General features: G+C 30.7%; 6 protein-coding genes across 6 annotated transcripts; 2 read left to right on the top strand and 4 right to left on the bottom strand.

The window, feature by feature from the left end:
* Window positions 1-4,906: 4,906 nt before the first annotated feature.
* Window positions 4,907-5,752, top strand: OCT59_010541 (uncharacterized protein; the record flags this gene model as incomplete). The annotated part of the gene is made up of 1 exon (XM_066133090.1): window positions 4,907-5,752. One exon carries the CDS (start codon window positions 4,907-4,909, stop codon window positions 5,750-5,752), a length of 846 nt encoding a protein of 281 aa, XP_066000668.1.
* A 5,941-nt stretch (window positions 5,753-11,693) lies between these two features.
* OCT59_010540 (uncharacterized protein) lies at window positions 11,694-12,299 on the bottom strand (the record flags this gene model as incomplete). The annotated part of the gene is made up of 3 exons (XM_025327924.2): window positions 11,694-11,816; window positions 11,889-12,034; window positions 12,104-12,299. The coding sequence occupies 3 exons, from the start codon at window positions 12,297-12,299 to the stop codon at window positions 11,694-11,696; spliced, it is 465 nt and encodes a 154-aa protein (XP_025168866.2).
* A 561-nt stretch (window positions 12,300-12,860) lies between these two features.
* Window positions 12,861-13,073, bottom strand: OCT59_010539 (uncharacterized protein; the record flags this gene model as incomplete). Its single annotated transcript, XM_066133089.1, has 1 exon — window positions 12,861-13,073. One exon carries the CDS (start codon window positions 13,071-13,073, stop codon window positions 12,861-12,863), a length of 213 nt encoding a protein of 70 aa, XP_066000667.1.
* Window positions 13,074-13,846: 773 nt separating this feature from the next.
* On the bottom strand, window positions 13,847-14,927 carry OCT59_010538 (uncharacterized protein; the record flags this gene model as incomplete). The annotated part of the gene is made up of 5 exons (XM_066133088.1): window positions 13,847-13,949; window positions 14,039-14,382; window positions 14,471-14,500; window positions 14,701-14,765; window positions 14,840-14,927. The coding sequence occupies 5 exons, from the start codon at window positions 14,925-14,927 to the stop codon at window positions 13,847-13,849; spliced, it is 630 nt and encodes a 209-aa protein (XP_066000666.1).
* Window positions 14,928-15,242: 315 nt separating this feature from the next.
* Window positions 15,243-15,443, bottom strand: OCT59_010537 (uncharacterized protein; the record flags this gene model as incomplete). Its single annotated transcript, XM_066133087.1, has 1 exon — window positions 15,243-15,443. One exon carries the CDS (start codon window positions 15,441-15,443, stop codon window positions 15,243-15,245), a length of 201 nt encoding a protein of 66 aa, XP_066000665.1.
* A 2,449-nt stretch (window positions 15,444-17,892) lies between these two features.
* On the top strand, window positions 17,893-18,363 carry OCT59_010536 (uncharacterized protein; the record flags this gene model as incomplete). Its single annotated transcript, XM_066133085.1, has 1 exon — window positions 17,893-18,363. The coding sequence occupies one exon, from the start codon at window positions 17,893-17,895 to the stop codon at window positions 18,361-18,363; it is 471 nt and encodes a 156-aa protein (XP_066000664.1).
* Window positions 18,364-24,268: the final 5,905 nt, after the last annotated feature.

Genomic DNA, 24,268 nt, shown 5'->3' with positions numbered 1-24,268 from the left:
ATATTAAAAATTAAAGAGATATGTGGAGAACATTACCTCAGTTTAATATTTTAAAGTCTTTTTTGGATAAAATTAAAGAGGTTTTCGTTAATTCTCCTGCCCGAAGAGGTAGATATTTGGCTTATTTGAAAATGCATGGAATTTTCTCACCATGCAAAATTCCTTTGTATAACAAAACACGATGGAACTCTTGGTTTCAGATAGTTTCATATGCAAAGGATCATATTGTCTATTGGCCCTCTTTTTTTAAAGAAGAATTCAATAATGATAAAAAACACAACACTTTGGCTGCTATTAATTCTTGCTTGGAAAATGAACAAGAATTAGGAATAATCACAATCTACCTTAATTTCATTACTTCCTATGCTAAAGAATTTGTTCAGAATCTTGATTTTTTCCAACAATTAAAAAAACCAGTTTTTCCTTTTGTAGAATTACGCCTTTAACAGCTTACTGCATATATTGAAACATATAGGAATTCAGATGATTTTGGTCTTTCTTTAGAAAACTTGATTAATAGTCTCCGATTTAATACACATGAATTCTATTCCATTTTTTGAGCAGCATTTGAGGCAGCTTATGCCAAGTTTGCTGCACACATTCATAATCACCCAGTTCGGCCACTTTTCCATGCATGCCAAGTATTTGACCCCAAATTTATTCATTCTGGAGATGTTTTACGAAAAAATATTCGGCAATATAACAAAATTAAAGAATTTGATAATCCATCAGATGAATTAATACGAGAATGGGGAATTTATTGTGGATTAGACAATGAACTTTTGGGCGAAATGGAATTGGATCAATATTGGGTAGATAAGGCAACACAACTGCCAATCCTTTCTAATATCGCAATGGATTACATCTGATTGCTGATTTCAAGTTGTACCGTTGAACGAAGCTTTTCTATGTATAATTCTCTATTAGACAGTAATCGTCAAAACTTGTCTCAAGATTCTCTTAAAAGATTAAATATGATATATTTTAATGGTGTTAAAATTTAGGAATTAAGACTTAGGGAACGGGAATTTAGATTTATGCAATATCACTTTTAAATAAAATAAATGAAATTTTAATTCAATTTACTAATATTTTTATTTATAATAACTTAATTTACACGATTTATTTTCAGTTTTTACTATAATAAAACTGCGCATAATTTTACATAATTACAAATTTTGGCGCATAATTTATGCATAATTGTAAAAAATACGCATTCCTTAAAATGCATATTTGGCTTTTGTTGCATACATAATTCATGATTTATTACCGCATAAAATCATCGTCCCTGTTTCGACCTTGCTGAACAACTTTCAATTAATTTAGAAAACCGATTTCATTTGACTGAAGTGGTGTAATTACACTCTGAAGTTATAAATGAAAAAGTAAAAAATTTAAAAGTTATTACCATTAAAAAAAATATGCTTTTCTATATAAATATCATACTTAGCCTTAAAATACAAGTAGATTTAACTTGCTGAATAAACTTACTTAAACATAAAAGATAATTTGATATAACTAAAGTGGTGAGTAGTGAAATTATATTTTAAAGTAAAACATATTTATAGTAATTTTATTTAACAAAATAAATATGTATAATATAGTAATTTTATATTAAAAATAATACACTGAGTTTAATAAAAATTCAAAAGATACTATTGACAGATAATTAATAAAACATTGAAAAAAAAATGAAATTTCATCAAAAAAAAAAATTTTTGTTTATGTATTTATATAAAATTGTGAAATGTAGTACAAAATTAACACTCACCTTTAGTGAAAATAAAAATAAAAATTAATTATAAATTCAATATATAATATTTTAAAAAGTTATATAAATATGAAAAATAAGCAACTAAAAACTCTTAGTATTTTAAAATAATACCAAAAATATGCAATTTAATTATCTTACATAGTATAAAATTTTCTTAAAATTAAGCATTATAAAATTCTTACATCATAAAACTTTACTATGTTGGTTAAGCACCTTGGTACCTTACATATATAAGCATTTTCTGGAGTCCTCAATTACCTTCATCTAATAATTAAATATAAACGTATAGTTCTTTATTTCTCATGCAATATTAAGCTTAAGGTTGCTGAAAAAACTAGGGGGTTTTGGCAAGTTGGCGAAATGCTGAAATGGTAAAACTTGCTGAAATTATATGAAAGTCTTATTAAAAAGTTGGTGAAACTCTGGAGAAAAGCAAAACCTGATGAAACTTATTATAAATGCCAAAACTGCTAAAATCTTGCCAAAACTATAATAAAACTATAGTAAAATCTTGGAGAAACTAATCAATCTAATAATTGAATATAAACATATGGTTCTTTATTTCTCATGCAATATTAAGCTTAAGGTTACTGGAGAAACTAGAAGGTTTTGGCAAGTTGGTGAAATGCCGAAATGGTGAAACTTTGCTGAAACTATATGAAAGTCTTATTAAAAAGTTGGTGAAATTCTGGAGAAAAGCGAAACCTGATGAAACTTATTATAAATGCCAAAACTGCTGAAATCTTACTGAAACTAAAGATGTTAGCCGTAATTAATTGGCCGATGCCGTAATATTATAGCATACAGCATTACAGTTATGACACTTTTTGTAATACTGTAATTAGGCCGTAATGCTGTAATTGGGTCGTAATGCTGTAATTAGGTCGCAATGCTATAATTAGGCTGTAATGTCGTAATTTTTAATGGCATAAAAATTTAAAATAAAAGTAATGAATTATAAAAGTAAATTACAATAGTTTATATGTCGTGTAATTTTAATTTTTAGGGAGTACATAAGACGCGTCACGTTTTTTTTTGTATTTTGTATACGCGTTCGTGTAAAGAAAAAAATTATATAATGAACTAAAATCCCTAGGGGTGGGAAATATTAAGTTTTTTTCAAAAAATTTATATTAAATTAGCATAATATCTTTAATAATTAGATGATTTTATGCATAATTTACATAGAGTGAATTTATTTACCGCACCCTGCGTTACAACGCATCCTTCCTTTTTTGTAAATTGTTTATGTCGATCTTTAGTTTATACACCCTTAAAATGGCAAATGATAAACATAAAAATATATATAAATTTGTAACGCAGGGTGTGGTAAATACATTATTTCATTTACATATAAACTTTTTTACAAAAAAAAAAATTATTATTATTATTATTATTGATATTATTTACCCTTAAAATTGAAATTACACGGTCACATATTTCCTAAAATCCGAAATCTGAAATCCGAAATATAATTCCGGCCGAAATTAACGTAATTTCACTTAAACATGTAATTTCAGCCGAAAATCATAATTCAGCCAAAACGGGAATGCAGATCTTTCCTTTTTTGGCAATATCCATTCCACAAAAATTGATTTTAGTGGAAACGACACTGGAATTTTGTGTAACAACACTTTCCTTTTTAGGGGGTCGTCTAAAGCGGAGTCAAATCACGTGATTCGATATAATATGAGTGAACTAATTTTTTTATGAATCAAGTTTAACATAAACTTGAAAATCATGAAATAAGTGTATTTTAGCCTGCTCTACGAGTTTACTTAAGGTTAAAAGGTAGATTTTGAATACTGGTTTTCACTTTATATATTAGCAAAAGCTTTTTTGCCGATCATATCCAAAAATGGATAGACAAAAATGAAAAGTCAAATAAATCGAAAATGGCATTCAAAACTCATTTTGTCATTCTAAGTAAACTTGCAGAGCAGGCCAAAATACACTTAGTATATATGTTTAAAAGGTCATATATATATTGCGAAAAATTTTATTTAGAAAATAATTTTTTTTCGAAGTCACGTGATTTGACTCCACTTTAGACGTCCCCCTTTTTAGGATATTTGTTAATTTCTGCTAAAATTAAGTGCATAATTCTGGCCGAAATTACATACGTAATTTCGGAATTACGGCATTACAGATTAGTTACGGCATTAAGACCTAATTACAGTATTACGACCTAATTATGGCATTACAACCTAATTACAGCATTACAACTTTTGCTTTTTAATGTAGATAGGTTGCAACCTATTACATACAACACTGTGTCTTAATATTACAGTTACGGCTAACATCTTTAACCGAAACTATAATAAAACTACAGTCAACTCTCTTTATAATCACACATTTGGGACAGTCCATATTTGGTGATTATAAAGAGATGTGACTATATAAAAAATTTCTTATATTTGTATATCATAATTCCGGCCAAAAATTAACATAATTTTAACCAGAATTATACTTAAAACTTTATTGTATCGTAACTTCACCAATATTAATCGTAGAGAGATGATCTTACCGCCATTCGATTCGTCTTGATGAGACGGTTCTAATGGTATAAAATACGTCGAAATCCAATCACTAGATCAATTTCCGAAATTAAAAAAATATTAATGGTTTTTGTGTAATAACTCTGCCAATATTGATCCTAAAAAGACAATCTTACTACCATTCGATTCGTCTTGATGAGACAAATCTAATGGTATAAGATACATCGAATTCCAATCACTAGATCAATTTCCGAAATTAAAAAAATATTAAATGGTTTTTAAGTAATTTAAGTAATAACTCCGTCAATATTGATCACAGAGAGATGAGCGTACCACCATTCGATTCGTCTCGATGAGGCGATTCCAACGAGCTATAAATTGTCTTTTTACAATCACTAGGTACTGAGAAATCTAGCAAAATATTAAATGGTGTAGTAAACGTAAATTAAGAAACATTATAATGCCGATGTTTAACATTTTGTTGAATAACTCGTCAGCCAGTGATCGGAAAAGGATAAAACTACTCTCTCCCGTTGCCCTCACGACATTATTTACATAAAAATAAAAAATTTTTTTCCAGAGTTTTTTATTACTTTTTCTTTTATTTTTATCTTTTCTATTCTTATTTTGGCCTATGGCCTCTTCTCACGACTTCTCAACCTTGAGTTGGGATGAAGTTCTTTCCAAACTTCGCGAAGTTGAGGACCTTTGCGCTAAGTGCGCCCTTAAACAAGAAACTCTTTTTGCTCGTTACAACTCTCTTCCTGATAACTCTTCCGCCAAGTCACGTGCTTACCTCGCTTTTGGCCCCCTCCGCCTTCTAGACGACTCTCTTTCTGAACAAAAATGCCTTTTACACTTGCGTTTGGACTCTCTTTCGTCTACTGCGGATTCAGAAAAGGATTTTGCTATCCCCCCTGTTGACGATCATCCATCACATGATGATCCATTGATTGATAATCTACCTCCTCTTCCATTAGCTATTTGGGCTTCTAAACACGAGGCTGATCCTAATCTCATCTTAGATTTATGTGTCCCTTCTACACGACGCACCAATTGTTTACGCCCTTCACGGCGTACTCATAAATTTCTTTGTAAACGCGTATCCTCTATGATTTCCCCTGCATCTTTTAAGCGCGCACAGAAAATTAAGACTAAATTGTCTTTTACGCGTCTGGTTTTATCTCCTTCTACAATACGTTTATTGGTTCCACCTTTATCACGTCCTTCCGAACCTATAAGTCCCTTTCAATATACATTCCTAGCCTCCTCTCTTATTACTCCCCAAATTTCAGTTTCAGAAGATACTGCTGATTATGACATTAACGTCCCTTCTCCAGTCCTTTCTTTGAATTGTACACCTGAGGAACCTTTACCGGCAACTTCTACTTCAGCCCATCTTCTTCATGATAATGTACAGTGTTCATCTTACACCTTCACAATACGTACCATCTTGGATGGACGGATACGTCCTGCTTGAAATGTTGGCTCTAACCGTTTATATTCTATTCGCCGAGGCAACTGTCACTTTCTTTTGGACCCCACTCCTGATTCGGATAATTGTTATTCAGTTCATACCAATTCTCCTCTCCTTTCAACTATGGATCCATTTCAATTTACATCTGACCGCCCTTCTCCTAATTTGAAATTTATTTTATCAAAGTTTTTAACCTTTTTCTTTTACCGACAAAACCGTATTCCCTCCCATGCTCGACGTAAATATTTTAATAGGTTACGCCAGCTTTTGTTAACACAATGGGTTACCTCTCTTGCCCGTTGGTCATCTTCTCATCGTAATAATAGACGTACTCGTACCTTTATTCAATTTCGATACCAACAATCTTGTTTTTACCTTGGCCTTTATTTTGGTTGCCCGTTTTGCAAGACTCCTGCTGCCTATGTTATGTTTCAATTTCGTCATGCTTGTCATATTCATGACAAAAAACTTGTTCACACTCCTTCCCCTCCTCCTTGTCCTCCTTTCACTTTACCTTGTAATCATGTGTCTAAAAGACACGCTGATGGTTTTTATAAAGACGTTACTTCCCGACGCCTAGGAGTTTCCTACCGCAAATCCTATGCTTTCCATCATGTTCTTGAGGACGACAGTGGTTCACTCTCTGCCCGAACTCTTATCTCATATTCTGCTCATAAATCTATCTCCCACCCTACGAAGAAACAACTTGCTCGTCAAGTACGCCATAAAGACTTTTTATCAGACCGGAGCAAATTTTCACGACATGTTATTCAGCCCGATCTTCTTGACTCTTCCATGTGGATGGCCACTAAGGATCATGCTATAGTCATTCCTCCTACCTCCTATAATTTGACTATGTCTACTACTGATTACTTAATTGTCCAGAATATACGTAATCTTGTATCCTCACGTCCTGACGTTTCCTTCTGTTTGAAAGAACGTTCACATCAATCTTCTGTTGCGTTCGTGTCTTCTAAGTTTACGGGTTCTATCCAAAAAGTGGTTTTGAATCCCTCTTCTGTAGTTGCAAGTCATTTTATCACTGACAAACCCACCTTTGGTCCTTTTGTTGGTCCGAACTGCCCTGCTATTGATTATCAAGATTTCAAAACTCTTGGCTTTAGTCGTTCCATTATTGATATGGTCCGAAGGATACTCTCGAATAGTGCTTCCATTTATGTACCTTCTCACAATTTCCTTTAGTTATTAATTTCCAAGCACAACACTTCCTCGGTATCAAAGAAGTATCTTCGAGATGCCATTCAATCTGTTATCACCAAATCGGCTTCCTCTTCGACATTTTCACATCTTTGGAATAGTGAAACATGGGTTTCTTTCAAACTAGGTCGTGTTAAACCTTGTGATATCTTAATGTTATTGGATGTTTGTGCACCTTGGTTTGATTCACATCCTTACCCTGCTCCTTCTGATTTCCGAACATCGTGGGAATTACCCGCTGATTTTGTTCATCCAGTTTTTTTAATGCGCTAATTGCGCTGGTTTCTTATTAATTAATTACCTCCCTTTTATTATTCTTCTTTTACACTTCATTTCTTTCATGCTTATTTTAAGCTTTCCTATTTCCTTTCCTCTTTCTTTATGAATACAAATTTTATCATTCTGTATCGGAAATTTATATACAGCGCTTTAGCGATTGATGAATTTACTCTATTGAATTACAAAATTTTACAACATTTTATGTCAGCCAGAATTTACACATAAAACTTCGGTTAAAGATTAATTCGACTAGCTTGCTAGTGAATGTTCTTTTCCATGCTTGGGAAGAGTCGCAGGGTATCTCGGCTGCTTCCAAATTACGTGGCCCATCTTCAATACCTCCTTCTATTGCTATTTCTTCACAATTTTACAACTCTTCTTTGGCGACAGTTTCTCAGGATTCCTGGATTTCTTGGATATCCTCTTCTATAATTCGGGGTGGATCATGGATCTCGCACTTGGATTTTCTGCGCCGCTTAACAGTTCAACCTCTTAGGATTTCTTTCTGGTAACGGGCTGGATTTTTGGATGTTGGATAGTTGACCCACACTGGCCTTCGGGTAAAGTTGGGTATGCGATTCTGTAATAGTTTAGTTTTTCTTTGCTTTAATTTATTTTAGTTTAGATTTCTTTACTTGTATGAGTCGTGAAGCTACTCTTTTTATTTTTTATTGCTTTTTTCTTATTTTTGTAATATTGTTCGATTATATTTTCGATATCAAAATATGAATAAAAGATAAAGTCGTAAGACTGTTTGCACAAGGAAAAGGATAAAACTACCACCATTCGATTCGTCTTAGTGAGACGATTCTAACAAGCTATGATACATCTTTGTATGATTATTAGATGCCAAGTTATTTAATATATTCTTTATATAACTGTGATTATAAACGGTTCTTTTTAATATAAGATTTTTGAGGATAGGTGTGATAGTGACTATAGATAGATTGTGACTATATAGGATAGATTTTAATAATAAAGTGTTTTGAACATTCAACTGGTGTGACTATATAGTAGAATGTGACTATAACGGGAGTGACTATAGAGGGAGTTGACTGTATAGTAAAATCTTGGAGAAACTAATCATAGAATTTTGAAGAAATTTAGGCAGGCAACCTTAATTGAGCTTGATATTTAGGCTTCTGACATCCTTTATCATCTGAATACAAGTGCAAAATTAAAGTGCCCTTTTCTTCAGTTACCAGCACTGTGTTGTTGTTAGAATTTAAATTTATATCACTAATATTTATTTCTTCATTTTTCTTAAAGAATTAAGCCATTCATTAATAATATTATAGTAGAGCTTAATTTATTAATAAGTCTCTTTTTTTTATTTTTACTATCATTATTTATATTACCATTATTGTCTTTATTGATGTCATTGTTTTTATTATTTTCGATATCTATATTTAAAAAGTTAATAATTAAGTAAAATAAATGGGTTATATTTTAATAAACCTTAATTTGTATCATTTGAAGTTTCATTACTAGAATCATCAGTCATCAGAAGTTCAGAATCTTCTATAAAATGAGAAAAATAATAATTAGTATTGAGACAGCAAAGTCTCTGATACGTACCAAAAAATAGGGATTGCCTATCTTCAGATTATGTACAATCACGTCAAAAAGTGTTGCCTGATTATTTACAGATTGAGGTTATAATTATTTACCACTATGGTTATCCCAGCATCCAGTGATCAGAGTTTGACAAATTAAGGCTTATTGGATTTACCTCACCAAGACGAGTCTAATGTTAGTTGAATTATATCTTTAAGTCTAATAGATACTGAGATATACCTCCAAATATACTTTACCTGAAAATTTTTTAAAATTCTGAATTTTATAAAATCAGGAATAACTAACTATTCAGTGATCTGATTTTGATAATCAAAGGCTAAGGATGGCCCCGAAATTGATTTGGCAAAAATCTGAAATCTGAAATTCTGAATTCGAAATCCAAAATTTTTCCAAAATTAATTCATGCAAAAATCTTTTGAAAAATCATTTTGTGGCATAATTTCAGCTGAATTTATAATTCTGGCCAAAATTAATTCATAATTTCAGACAAATTCGTAATTCCAGCTGAAAATCGTAATTCTGGTCAAAACAGATATGTTAATCATTTCTATATTTGGTAATATCTATTCCACAAAAATCAATTTTGGTAGGAACAAATATGAAATCTTGTGTAATATCGATTCCTGCCAGAATTAAGTGCATAATTCTGGCCAAATTTATATATTTAATTTCGGCATTTTGGTTGGAATTTCGGATTTCAGAATTTTGGATTTAGCTGAAATTATGGCTACGGTTTCGAAATTTTAGCAAATCTGAAATATTTCAGTTTCAGGGGCCATTTTTATCAAAGGCTCATTGGATTAGTCTCATCAAGACATATCGAATGGTAGCCAGCTTATGTGTATAGCATCGATATATTATGAAATAATGGCCAAAATATCTAAAATATATTTTAATGTAGATAATTTCTTAATATGAAACACATATCACATGACTATAATTTGTTATCTATGTCACACCCCTATAGTTTTCCATTTTTACTATTTATTTTAGGTAAGGTTGCTTGTCTAAACCTCTTCAAAATCCTACGATTAATTGCGTCAAAATTTTACTATAGATTTATTATAGTTTCGGCAGAGTTTCAGCAGTTTCAGCATTTATAATAAGTTTTGGCAGTTTTGCCTTTCTCCAAAGTTTCGCCAGTTTTTTAATATAACTTTAATATAGTTTTGGCAGAATTTCGCTTTTCAGCGAAATGCCATCTTGCCTAAACCCCTAAGTCTCGGCAAGCAACCTTAGATATTACGATGCACATACAAAGCTTCTTTGGCGTTGCAAATAATCTCATATGGGAAGCTCCCTTCAATGACTATTTTAAGAGGAGGTTGGTACTCACTATGTTTATATTTTAAGCGTAAGAATTTATATTGTGAAATCATATCAAATATTTAAGACCACCCTCAAAAAATCGTAAATCTGATTTTCTAAAAACATTAGAGCATCCAAGAGGATTGGAACTTGATATTCCTTATTACCACCATGGTTTTGCAATAGAAATGCAACGAGAACAACATGGGAAATATATAAAATTCTTTCATAGAGATGATTCCAATAATTTTATCAGATAGCAAGAATGGGATCAGTTTAAGAAAGAATTATGTGAAGAAAATCAGATTGTTCTAAGGTATGTCTGATATTACGAAGACCTATACATAGTTATTTCAAAGTATTTTTGAGAATTGGGTCTTATAGAATAAGATAAAACTTTAAATGTTTGTTTCACTAAAATTCTTTTTTCGATATAATAATTTAGTGTTACTTAGCTTAATTAGAATGAAAGAGCGAGAAGAGTATGCCTATATATGTATATGCCATTGATAAGATATCCAAAGAATCTTTGAAGCATATGAAATTTAACGGATTTGCACCGGATTGGCCTTTTCGCCTCCTAGTCTGTGGAGGGTTTCATAGCGGAAAGACAAATATGGTTGTAAATCTTATGCTCGGTAATAAACTTCAGCACATGTTTAAAGGAAAAAAGGGGAGCAATATATTAGGAATGATAACCTTATATTGGTAGAAAAGCACTCTGAGCCAAAGTGGCAACTAGTACAAACCAGCTTTCAGATTTTTACGAATAGCCCAAAACCATATTGAGAGGATATCACATTTAAAAGAATAACACTTGATAAGATTCCTAATATAACTAAATTCTTCCCAGGCCAAAGTGCTGAAGTACAGTTGTTGTATTTGAAGATCTTTGTGCTGAATCAAAAAAGACTCAAGATTGAATTATTCCCTATTTCATTAGTGGTTGGCATCAAAATATTTCATCAATATATGTGACCCAAAAATATCAAGCTGTACAAAAGATAATTCATGAAAATATCTCACATCTAGTTATATTTTGAGGAAGTGAATTCTTGAGAAGAATCATGCGTCAATATACAGATGATCCAAAAAAAGCATCTAAGATTATTGACAAACATTTGCGAGATCAGAATTTTGTAGTTTTTGATTTCACTAAGCCAATTGATGATCCTCTCGCTATTAGGTTAGGATGGGACACGCCCTTAAAATTGGATGAGTAGGATTCGTTTCTGCCCTTTTGCATTTATTCTCATGTTATATTATATTCCATATACATAAAAAAAAAATCATGTGCACATTCTGTTCTGAAACACCAATAAAGAAAATTTTCTATACAGGCATGTATTATTTCACATGTAGCATACACGCATTAGCCAAACAAACAAATTTTTTACTTCAAGCAAAAATATTATATGGATCATATGATTAATAGCATACGAACTACTTTTATTCCATACAATTTACATTACTATATTATGTTAAAGAATACGAGATAAACACGTAGATACAGTAGATATACATAATTTTTTGACCAATCCACCGATTTAACCAGTTTAACCTAATTATTCTTCTTTTTTTTAGGAGAAGTTTTCACTTTATCGATCTTAGCATCATCACTTGATTCGGAAATAGGATTTGTAATATAAGACATTACACTCTTAGTACTCGAAATAATCATATCCTAATTTTCAAGAATAACATTACATCAATCAATATCTTTATATGTATTTAAACATTTCATGCAAAAACTTACTCGCATCGTCCACAAGTTTGAGGCGAACTTTGGTAACTCTTTGAAGAGCAAAGCTGGTATTGTTGAATAAGAGAACTTTTTTTCGAGTTTAAAATAATATACACCAGCAAAGGGCATACACATGCTGTAAATATAAAAGTCATGATCTGTATGGATTTATGAAGAAAATTAGAATTTACTTATAATGGAAATATTGATCCAGCCATAGAACTTACCATATATTTGAACGCCATATACTTTTATTCTTCTAAACTCTCTGAAATCGCCAGGATAGTTGACTTTAATAAAGTTCAGTATGATCTTTAGCATCTTGGCGGTTTTATTTCTATCCCCAACATAGTGGGTATGGTCAGGACATGATGGAGATCCTGAAACTTCCAAAGTTGACACCTCCAAATCAAAATCCACCATTGATATAATTGCGTCAATTTTATTTCCGGTACATCATCGATCATCGTCTCTTAATGATTGGTTCAGCTGATCAGCAGAGCATTGCAAGGTTGATTCACCCCTGTTGAAACACAAGCCAGCAATAAAGTTAATAATAATAGTAATTACTCAACGCACTAAATTTGACTTAAACTTACCACCTACAGTCCAAAAACAACTGATCTTCAAATAGCATGGTAAAGATATGGGAAACAAACTTAATTATGTAATGTCCTTCTGTCTGATTTTCTTTGAGGTGGTTTCTGCCATTTGAAAATTGTTTCCAACTATAGTAGTTCAATGTTAGAACAAAATCAGATTACAGTATATGAAGTACGCAGGATACTTGCAATATTTCAATCAAATCTAAAACCCGTTTCCTCCATATTGTATTTCCATTTTCCCGTAGCTTTTCACACTCTATTCTAATTATATCACGTAATTTTTCCGCGGTATTCTATGAAGTAAACATAAATATAAGGAATCACCAACAAATCAAAGTCTAACCTTCCCTACTTACCACATTTTTCAATATACTTTTTATTATTGTTTGACATCATCTGCCCTTCCATCTTGTTCTATGTCCTGGTCAATCGAAGCTAAAGCGGAAGCAGATTCTGGAGCTAATAATGTTGCATCGGGGTTAGACGTTAAAAATTCTTCTATTGTTCCAATAATATCATCCCAATGCCTTCTGAAGAGATTTCGTGCTTCTGTTGCAGAAGATTTAGCCGTATCAAGAATATTATAACGCATTAGGCTGTAAAAAAATGTTTTCAGCATCTAGGGTATATATATATCAATGGAGTATTCAACAGATGTACAGTCGCGTCCGAAAGTGACACCCGATTTGAAAATGAAGACAAAAGCAAAAATATCTGTATTTTTTCACTAGTGTATACATTAGTAAAATATTCATACCTAGTTTGTTTCTCATACTAAATCAAATTTTCATAATGCCAGGGTGGCAACCTTCTCAAAAACAGAACTATTTAAATTTTTATTTTTTCTTTAATATAGCTTTAAATTCGCCTACAGCTCTTGGGAGAGGGACACACTTCTGGATAATATATTGGTTCATTTTTAAATGTTCTCTACTTGGTTTAAACCAAATAAATTTGTTGGAAAATTAGTAGTTGCAATTTTATTTAATTTTAGCTTATTTTTGGCCTAAAGATAAAGGATATAATCATCTGGAAACCTGTGATTATCTTGGCATCCAGTGATCAGAATTCGATGAACAAAGGCTCATTGGATTCGTCTCGTCAAGATGAGTTGAATGGTGAATGTCTCATATCTCTAGGGTTAATAGATACTAAGGTGTACCTTAAAACATTTTTTTGATGGTTTGGCCTTTATCCTGAGATATAATGATGCTACATGTATGAACTGGCCACCATTCGACGTGTATCAATGAGACAAATCCAATGAGTCTTTGTTTGTCAGAATAGAATCACTGGATAGTGAGATATTCCCAATTTCGTGAAATTTAGAGTTTCGAAAAATTTTCAGGTAAAGAATGTTTTAAGTTATATCTTGGCATCTATTGATCCTAGAGATATAGGCCAACCACCATTCACTTCGTCTTGACGAGATGAATCCAATGAGCCTTTGTTTGTCGAATTCTGATCACTGGATGCCGAGATGATCATAGTGACTTAATAATTATGGCCTTCATCTGTAAGTAATCGGGCAACACTTTCGGACGCGACTGTACATACTCTTGTTTATGTATCTCTTCAACATATCTTGATGAGCGACGCCATTGCTCCATTTTTGATCTAACACACATATTCTTGACAATTAGCTTGCAATCGACGGTGATATCAACAGGAGATTTCATTAGGAGATCATCTTCAGAAGTGTCATCTTTAGAACCATGTTCTTTACATACGGAAGAACCTGATGAAGTACCATACGAAAAAATTCGATGAGGCGGAGTACGTGGCTCGGGACTATTAATTGCGCTTTCTAAGCTTGATGAAAATGGTTTTGTCACTCCTGCTGATGACGATGGTTTTGGTACTCCATGTGATGAGGATAGCGTGTCTTTCGTGGTTTTGGCCTGTTTACGCAAAAAAAAAAATAGAAAATTTTGAGAAGAATTCACGGTAACAAATCCTTATAATCATAGGGATGCATTTAATACTGACTTTCTTAGTTGAGCCAACCGACTCTTTATTCTGTAGATATAATAAATCATTAAAAATTATTGTATAAAATTCAGGGCGACATAAGGTCTTATCAATATCCTAACCTTTTTCGAAAGAGATAACGGCTTTTTTTCGCTTTGGTTGACGGGCAGGCATGAAATCATCATCGGACTAAATACAAAAGAAAGAGTTAGTTTCTATCGGATAATTATTTCCAGCTAAAAAAATACCTCTTGGTCTTCATAAGGGGATTTCGTAAGTCCACCATTTTCAATATTATCTCCAACTCCAAGATCTATTTAACGTAAAAAAAATCAACTGAGTCAACAAAGGAAAATAATGAGGAGCTGTAAATTTAACAACAAATACCTGATTTTAATCGTCTTAGATTATCCCTCTTGCCAAGAACTAAAATATCGCTTGCTTCGTCCTGTATTGTATTAATATGGCCGATCATTCTTTCAGTGCTTTTTATAGTCTTTTCCTTAAGTGAAATTTGAAGTTTTTTCTGTTGCTAAAATTCTTGGATCTCTGAAGAACGCTTTTCATCCTAAAAAATAAGAGATAATAATTATAATTAGTCTCCCTATTTATATCCAGTCACAGATTTATCCAGTGTTTATTTTTAAGCAAAGAGGTGCACCCTCCGACTCGACGGCGGTATTTCGGACTCGACCTAGCACCAGTGTGCCCACCAACTCGATGGCGGGATTATCAGACTCGACCAAATACTTTTCTCTAAGCAATATATATAAGAACAATAAAAAAAAATTTAACTTCCCTCGTATGTTGACAGTGCTTGTTCAGCTCTTTCCCTTTTTTTCTGCGACTCATTTTCATCATTCTTAATTCCATTTAGAATTATTCCATATTTGCGGTGTGGCTCAGAGCTGTCGCGCAAACTCTCTATCGAATCAAGGTACTTTATAAAGTTCAAGAGACTCCATTCTTCTGACTGATCAAAGAATAACATTGCTGAAAAATTTCGTGTAGACATCTGTGTTGTGTAAAACTAGAACCAGTTTTTGTACAGTAATTTCGATGTCAGACAAGGATCAGTCAAACATATACCAAATCCCAAATAATCTCATTGGTCACTAATCACGTGACGTTACACATATTTCCAAAAAAGGAAATTTTGCTTCCCGTGATTTTGGTTTCACAAGTATTCCAAAAAAAGAAATTTTTACGCCGATCATATAATTCTGGCCAGCATTGCATCCATTACCAGAATATGAGCAAAATTAAGATCCCGAACAGATTTACGAAGTTTATATTTTAAAACCGGCCGGAATTACAAATTATAAAGATTTAAATCCTTATCCTACAAACCCCAATTTTTAAGAGATTTACCAATCAGATTTTAATGAAATTTATATCTTTGGATTATACATACTGCCCAAATTATTTTGGGATGCTATAATTATAATTTGGGATGCCATAATTCATTCAGTTTATATATAATTTACTATGTAAAGTGCCAAAATAATTTGGGATGCCATAATTGAATTTGGGATTTTACTTATAATTACGGCAGTCTAAGGAATTAAATGGTAGTGAAATTGTATTTCTAAAATTAATATTGACTGATTTATTATAAAAAATGTATTTTTTATACTATATATTATTTAAAAGTAATATGTTAGCAATTAGTATTCAGTAATATATTGATTATTTTATTTGAATTAATAATTTTGATGATATTTGATTTAGATTAACAGTTAATTAATTCCTGGTTTGTAAATATTATTTTATTAAATATTTATGCAATAATAATAATATCTATCAAATTATATATTAGAAATAAATAATCAAACTTTTTTTGATGAATTAATAGATAGGTTTAAGTTAATTCAAAGTTAAATTATAATAAAAAATATAAAATAATAAATTGAATAAATATATTTTAAAAACTTTTTATATTAAAAGTAACCAATTATTGCTTGCTTTATATATGTTATTTAATAATATATATTATAAAATACATTTTTTTTTTTTTTTTTATGGCTTAGCTGGTCTAAACAGAAAACAAAACAATAACGAAATAAGGAAAACAATTGAATTAGCCAAAATGACAAACAATAACACTAGAGTTACTCCAAAAACAAGGACAGAAAGGAAAAGCCCTGCCAAATTCCTAACACGTCTTCCAAGAACATTCAAAACAGCAACACGACCTATACACAAGACACGAACATTCAAAGCAATAACACGACCTATACACAAAACATGAACATTCAAAGCAATAACGTGACCTATACACAAGACACAAATATTAGGTCCTCACAATAAGAACAAGACGCACATAATTCTAATAGTAACATTAGCGATACTAACACTTTTAATTTAGTACTTATGGGACACAACATTAATGGAATTGGACCTGACGACTTTAAACTTAATATTTTAATGGATTATTGCGCGAATAAAAGAGCAGATATTGTAGGAATAGTTGAAACTAACAAAGACAGAAAATATGGCAAATTCTGGAATAAACAAAACCCAGAATATATCCCATTCTGGACTAACAAAGATAACAAGATTAAGGGATCCGGAGTGTGTATTGTAATCAACAAAAAATGGGAAAAACATTTAGGAAAAATTAATAGAATTGGTACCTACTATATAGAAGCTCGGCTACTTCTCAAGAATTGCACACTCATAATAGGTGTTGTATACATGCCACCATCTGACACGGAAAAATAAAACGAACTAACCAATCACATAAAAAATGAATTCATTAACTATAGCAAAAAAAATAGATATTATGTTTTAATAGGTGACTTGAACACGTACATCGATAAATCGTTGGATTACAGTGGCCCTTCTAAGCTTGGAAAAAAACCCTCTAACATCATCACATGGTTAGATAACACTTTCTTTGTGGATACATTCAGGAAACTAAATCCCAAACAGAGAAGCTTTATGTGGTCAAATAAAATTACATCGACTAGAATCGATTACATCTGGACGGATCCTAAACTTGAAGCCAGAATAATGAAGAGTCACATATACCAATCAGCCAATATTACAGATAGCGATCACAACATCACGTTCGCAAAGATTTCATTCGCAGATATAATAGTTACCAATAATAAAGGCGGTAGAAGAGCAGAGAAAAAAACAAAACGCATTGTATATGATTATGAAAACACCACAAATGAACAATGGAATGAGTATGAAACTATCTCAAAAGTCTCTTGGAGAAGCATAAAGCCTTCAGATATATAGAAACTCACAGACGAAGTGAAAATACCTTAAATAAATTATGGGACATTATATGCAAGTGTATACAGCAGGCATCACTTAAACACATCCCACACAAAAAGGTAGGAGGCACCAAAATAAATCTCAACAGAAACTATAAAGAAATTGAAAACTCCTCGAAAGAACGTAAAGACCTCCTATACATAAGAAGTATAATGAGAAAATTATATAAGAATGAGTTGAAAGGAGCGGAGTTGCTCAAGGCATCGAAAGAGATCAAAACTTTCAATAAACATTACAGAACAAACATATCTAAGTTAACAGAAGACACAGATTGGCACACATGGAAATGCGAGACTAGAAATTGGCTGAAGATAGTCAGAAGAGTAATCAAAATGAAAGACAAAGAGTGTAAAGAAGCAACAATAAAGAGAAGGATAGAAGAAAGGAATAACATGATCATTACAGACCAACGGAAAATGATCAATAACATATTAGACAAGACATACTCAAAAATTAACCTGGACAGAATCTGCATAGTCACGGACACACAGGAAGAAATCCTCTTAAACACTAAAGAGGAAGTCCAAGCAGAAGCAATCAACGCATTTTCATCATTATTCTGTGCGAGAAATCATAAATTTGAGAATCTTCCAGAACAATGGAAAACCATATATGAGCCATGAACTGACATTAATTCACAAATATATGATCACCTGAATGCCCTATAAAAAATAGTATACGGTTTTTACACTATATATACGTATTTTTGATACAGTTTGCATTTTTACATACGGCATATCAGTATAATGTATACTGTTCGCAAAATGTACTTAGTAAAAAATACAATAAAGTATACGGTAAACATACTGTGTGATACAGTATATTAAATTCATATGTCTATAACGTATATCATTTCTACTGTATATCAGTATTTTGTATACGGTTTACAAAATAGGTGTTCGATCCGATTTTTTAAAAGCAATCCGGATTAAATTCAGATTTCATTTACTGTATCCGTTAAATCCGGTTGATAATCTGGATTTGAAAATTATACGGATAATCCGTAAGTTCTGGATCAATCTGATCAACTCAGATTTAGGAAATCGAAATTCTTTTATTTTAAAACTGTGAGAAATAATTTTACTTTATTAAAGAAAGTTTATTCACTTTATTGAAGAGACTTTATTGAAAATACTTCATTTACAATATTTTATTAAAAAACCTTTATTGAAGAAACCTAATCTATCTCAACATGACTTGTTTCATCTTCATCCCATTCTGATGCAAAAACATGCATTGTTTTAATATTTCGTTTTAAAAATAGTATTTTAGCCACTAAATTTGTGTCTAAATTTGTCCTTTTAGCATTGATAAGATTTCCGGCATCTGAGAACAACCGCTCACTTGACACTGATGTCGCAGGAACTGCAAGATATTTTCGGGCAATTTTGGCAAGTTTTGGAAACATTTGCAACCGTAATTTCCACCAAATTAAAGGATTTTTGGTTTACAATGCTAATGGTAATGTCAAATAATTTGTAATTTCATCAACAATTGGTGTGCTTGAATATGATTTATCCCCCTTTTTATTTTTCATTTGCCGCCGTTGATGATATTCTTTATGTGAACGTAAAGGTTCTGCATCATATGAAGCTGGGTTGTTTAATGGTTCAGATCCTGGTATTTCCACTTCACCAAATTCACTGCGGAATTTTTGGATAATTCGTTATTTTTCATCCTCATCTAGGAAATCCAAGCTTTTATAACGAGGATCTAATAAAGCTGCCATTAAACCAAGATCATTTGGAATATTCCAGTAAAATATCAATGCACTATAAATATTTTGTTTTACTTTTTCCAAAACGCCTACTGTATTTAATGGATTTTTAATTGAAATCTTCTTCTTTGTAATATTACTTATAATTTCATCATCATCAAAGTCAGTTTGTTGTGTTTCTACAGCTTCTGATTCAAATACAGTATCCTCATTTGAAAAATCATCACTATTTAACAGTACTTCAGTAGCTAAATCAAAAATCATTTCTTTAATTGTTGGAATAACTCGACTTAAGGTAATATATGAATTTCCAGAAAATTCACGTGTTGCCTCCTCAAATGGCATTAGCAAATCAACAAGTTGATCTAACAACTCCCATTCATCATCATTAAGTAACAATTTCTTCAATCTATTACCATCTTTCTTGATTTCCCGATCTGTTGATGTGGATAAATCAGTCTGTAGTTGAATAATAGCATCCTTTAAAAAAAATAAACGATCCCAAGCATAATAAGACGAGTTCCATCGTGTAGATACATCTTGAATACAACGCAAAATATCTTTATAGCCAAGTTTTCTCTGCACCTGCTCTAACCTTTCCACCTGTTTTTGATATTGAAAAAAATTAATTAGTCTTCTTGCACGTGCTACTAAAATCTCCACTGAAGCCAATCCCTTTCCGATTGCCAATTGGAGAGTGTGTACTGTACAAGGAAGGCGCTGGATATTTTCACACCCATTTTTCTGATTTAAGAAAGGAAAAATTGCCACCATATTGGATCCGTTGTCAGTGGTAATTGAAGTTACATGATTTTTAAGATTCCAAGTTTCAATACACTGGTGAAGTTCATTGGCAATAATTTCACTGGTATGTGGAGAAGAAACATATTTGTTTTCTAACATTGTATCTTTGATTTCAAAATTTGATGTAATCCAGGTTGCAGTAACTCCTAAATACCCATGCTTGGCTTTACTAGACCAAAGATCAATTGTAAGAGAGACATTTTCAGCAGTATTGGTAAGAAGATTTTGCAAATTTTCCCGATTAAATTTGTAACTCTTAACGATCATTGTCCTGATTTTTTTTTCTCCTGGAATAATGAAGGAAGGATCGAATTCTGCCATTTTTTCTTTGTAGGCTTCATTAGTAACTGCAGAAAGAGGTTGATTGTGAGCAACATCCATTTAAGGGTCGCTTCTTCACGTCTTTTTTGAATATGTTTAGGATGAGGTTTATGACTTCGTGCAAAATCAGTAATTTTAGAGTTTCGCAGCTAAAAATTAACATTATGAAGTATTTAAAAAAAAATCTAATAAATACTCAACAGTCAATATTAAATTTACCTTTTTTGAAATATATGCATCATCATCTGGTACAATATTATGTTTATCTCTAAGATGCACGATCAAATTGCCCGTTGATCTTCCACTTCTTCCACATTTATATTCTTGACCACATTTTATTCCATTTTTATCTAAAATATTGCAAACTCGGATCTTTTCATCTTTATCATTAGCCTTTTTTTCAAAATACTCCTGAGTAAATGATGGTTTTTTACGTTTATATTTAATATTAGTCTCAGAAAGTTCGCCTAGATAAAAAAAAATTAATTATATTAATAATATAAATAATAATTTATTGCAATTTAATAAATTTATAATCTTTAAAAATTTAAACTCTACCTTTTTCTTTGATTTCTGAGGATATTGTAGAAAAGGGAAGGGTTCTTTGAATGGCGTGTGGTTTTCTAGTAATTACTGACTCATGTGAAGTTTTTGAACTTTCAGGTGCTTCGATTTGCTGTTCTAACACAACATCCGTCATCTCAAAGTTAAAATCTTCATTGGGATAAAAATCTGAACTATCTGCCATAATAGAGGTTTTACATTTCAGAAAAAAAAATAGTTGGGCAAGTTCCGTAAGAAATAAAGGAGTGAAAATAAAAATGGTATGGGAGTAAATGGAATATAATAAAAATAGGGATAAGATAACGTGAAAATGATCCAAAATGAGAAAAATTAATTGCAAAAAAAAGATAAATCATTAAATTAAATATTGGGATTAAAAGACCAACATAATTTTTATTTAAAAATTAAAATTTAAATTTCAAAAAAAAATTTTTTTCGATCCCAATAATTTATATTATTACAATCCAGATTATAATCTGGATGATCAACAATCCGTAATCTGATAATTTTACGGATCCATCCACCAGAAATCATCAGATGAGGATATCCGATTTTAATTCGGATGATCGGATCAATCCGAATTTACCGGATTACGGATCAAACCCCTATCACAAAAATATTGTAAATAAAGGATACGGTATACGTATTATTCTACAGTATATTAAAATTTATACGTTTATAACGTATTTTCTACAGATATACACAGGTCAAATAAATAAAAATCAGATTTTTGCCCTTTTTAATATGGCTGTCTGATTTTTTGGCAATTTTAATATAATATTTCCGATTTTAATAAATATTTTCTGATTTTAATATAATATTTCTGATTTTTAATATGAAATTGCCGATTTTTGGTTATTTGTAATAGAATTTTTCAATTTTAATATATAACATGTGATTATGTATTACTGTTTAATATTTATTTATTAACTTAGATTTTTTTTTTTATTTCAGTTATAATTATTTTTTTGCCTCAAAAACTTTACTAAAATACTTTTTAAATACTTTATAAAATAGAATTAAAATATTTTTTTTCTTAAATATAAATACACTCATAATTTAAAATATAAACAAATATTATATTTTTTTTACATATATTTCAAAGTATGGTTTGAGCATTTTGGCTGAAGTAAATCTTATTCTTTTAATTAAAAGTAGTTTAGTAAGTTTAAAACTGTTAAGATCATAAAAGTACAGTTAATATTTTTGGAATTATTTACATTTTTTATATTATACAGTAGTATTAAGTTACAAATTTTTTTACCTTCAAAGCGTATTTTAAGATCTTTAGCCAAAGTAAATCAACTTCTTATATTAATTGTAAGTTGTTTGGCAGGTTAAAATCTACTTGGATATTAATTTTCACGAAGGTACAGTTAATACTTGATGAGTTATTTACAATTTTCACAACAGTACTTATTCACGAATTATATTTTTTTCATTTTGTCACTTCAGAGCGTATTTTGAGCACTTTATCACAAAGTAAACCAACTTCTTATATTAATTGAAAGTTGTTTAGCATGTCAAAATCTACTTGAATATTAATTTTCACGAAGGTACAGTTAATACTTGATGAGTTATTCACGATTTTCACAATGGTACTCATTTACGAATTTTATTTTTTTCCTTTTGTCACTTCAGAGCGTATTTTGAGCACTTTAGTCAATGTAAATCGACTTCTTTTATTAATTGAAAGTTGTTTAGCATGTCAAAATCTACTTGAATATTAATTTTCACGAAGGTACAGTTAATACTTGATGAGTTATTCACGATTTTCACAATGGTACTCATTTACAAATTTTATTTTTTTCCGTTTTGTCACTTCAGAGCGTATTTTGAGCACTTTAGTCGAAGTAAATCGACTTCTTTTATTAATTGAAAGTTGTTCAGCAGGTCAAAGTCTACTTGGATATTAATTTTTACGAAGGTACAGTTAATACTTGATGAGTTATTCACGATTTTCAAAACGGTACTCATTTACGAATTTTATTTTTTTCCGTTTTGTCACTTCAGAGCGTATTTTGAGCACTTTAGTCAAAGTAAATCGACTTCTTTTATTAATTGAAAGTTGTTCAGCAGGTCAAAATCTACTTGGATATTAATTTTTACGAAGGTACAGTTAATACTTGATGAGTTATTCGCGATTTTCACAACGGTACTCATTTACGAATTTTATTTTTTCCATTTTGTTACTTCAGAGCGTATTTTGAGCACTTTAGCCAAAGTAAATCGACTTCTTTTATTAATTAAAAATTGTTCAGCAGCTTAGAATCTACTTGAATATTTATTTTAATGAAGGCACAGTTAATATTTGTGGAGTTATTAATTTTTTATAATTATGCGTATTACATTGAATTACAAGTAAATTTACTGTATATTCTTAATGTATTTTGTTTAAAATTTAATTATTTAAGATTAGTTTTTTATTTAATATCGATATTGCTTAATAAAATATTTTTTAAATTTTAATTCAATATTACAATATAATTTTTTATAAAAATATATATTTCATAATGTATATACAATTTTTTTGTATAGTGAAAAAACTGAAAAATGTGGTTAAGAATTGGTAATACGGCTGTAAAAAGTCACAAATCGGACAAATATAGCTAAAATCAGCCAATTTTTATTTATTTGACGTGTGATAGGGTAAGTTTTTCTACACTTTAAAGCATCAAACAATACTAGTATCTGCTAATATGTACTACCCTAAAACTCACTGATGTAAAATCACAATTATTAAAAAATTCACAAGAATTTTTGTTAATACTGTTTAATTTTTAAGTTCAAAGTCCGATTGATAATACTAAATTCAAAACTCAATTATAAATCATTTTTATAAATTATAATTTAAAAATTAAGCAGTATTAAGGAAAATTCTCATGAATTTTTCTTAATACTACTTAATTCTAATTTAACTAATTTAGTATTAAGGTTTTAATTTAAAAATTAAGCAGTATCAAGGAAAATTCTTGAGAATTTTTCTTAATACTGCTTAATTCTAATTTAACTAATTTAGTATTAAGGCTTTAATTTAAAAATTAAGCAGTATCAAAGAAAATTCTTGCGAATTTTTCTTAATACTGCTTAATTCTAATTTAACTAATTTAGTATTAAGGTTT

Source organism: Rhizophagus irregularis, chromosome 18 (genome assembly GCF_026210795.1).
Source record: "Rhizophagus irregularis chromosome 18, complete sequence".
Taxonomy (NCBI): domain Eukaryota; kingdom Fungi; phylum Glomeromycota; class Glomeromycetes; order Glomerales; family Glomeraceae; genus Rhizophagus; species Rhizophagus irregularis.
The sequence above is the reverse complement of the archived record's forward strand: the minus strand, read 5'-3'. Positions and strand labels throughout refer to the sequence as shown.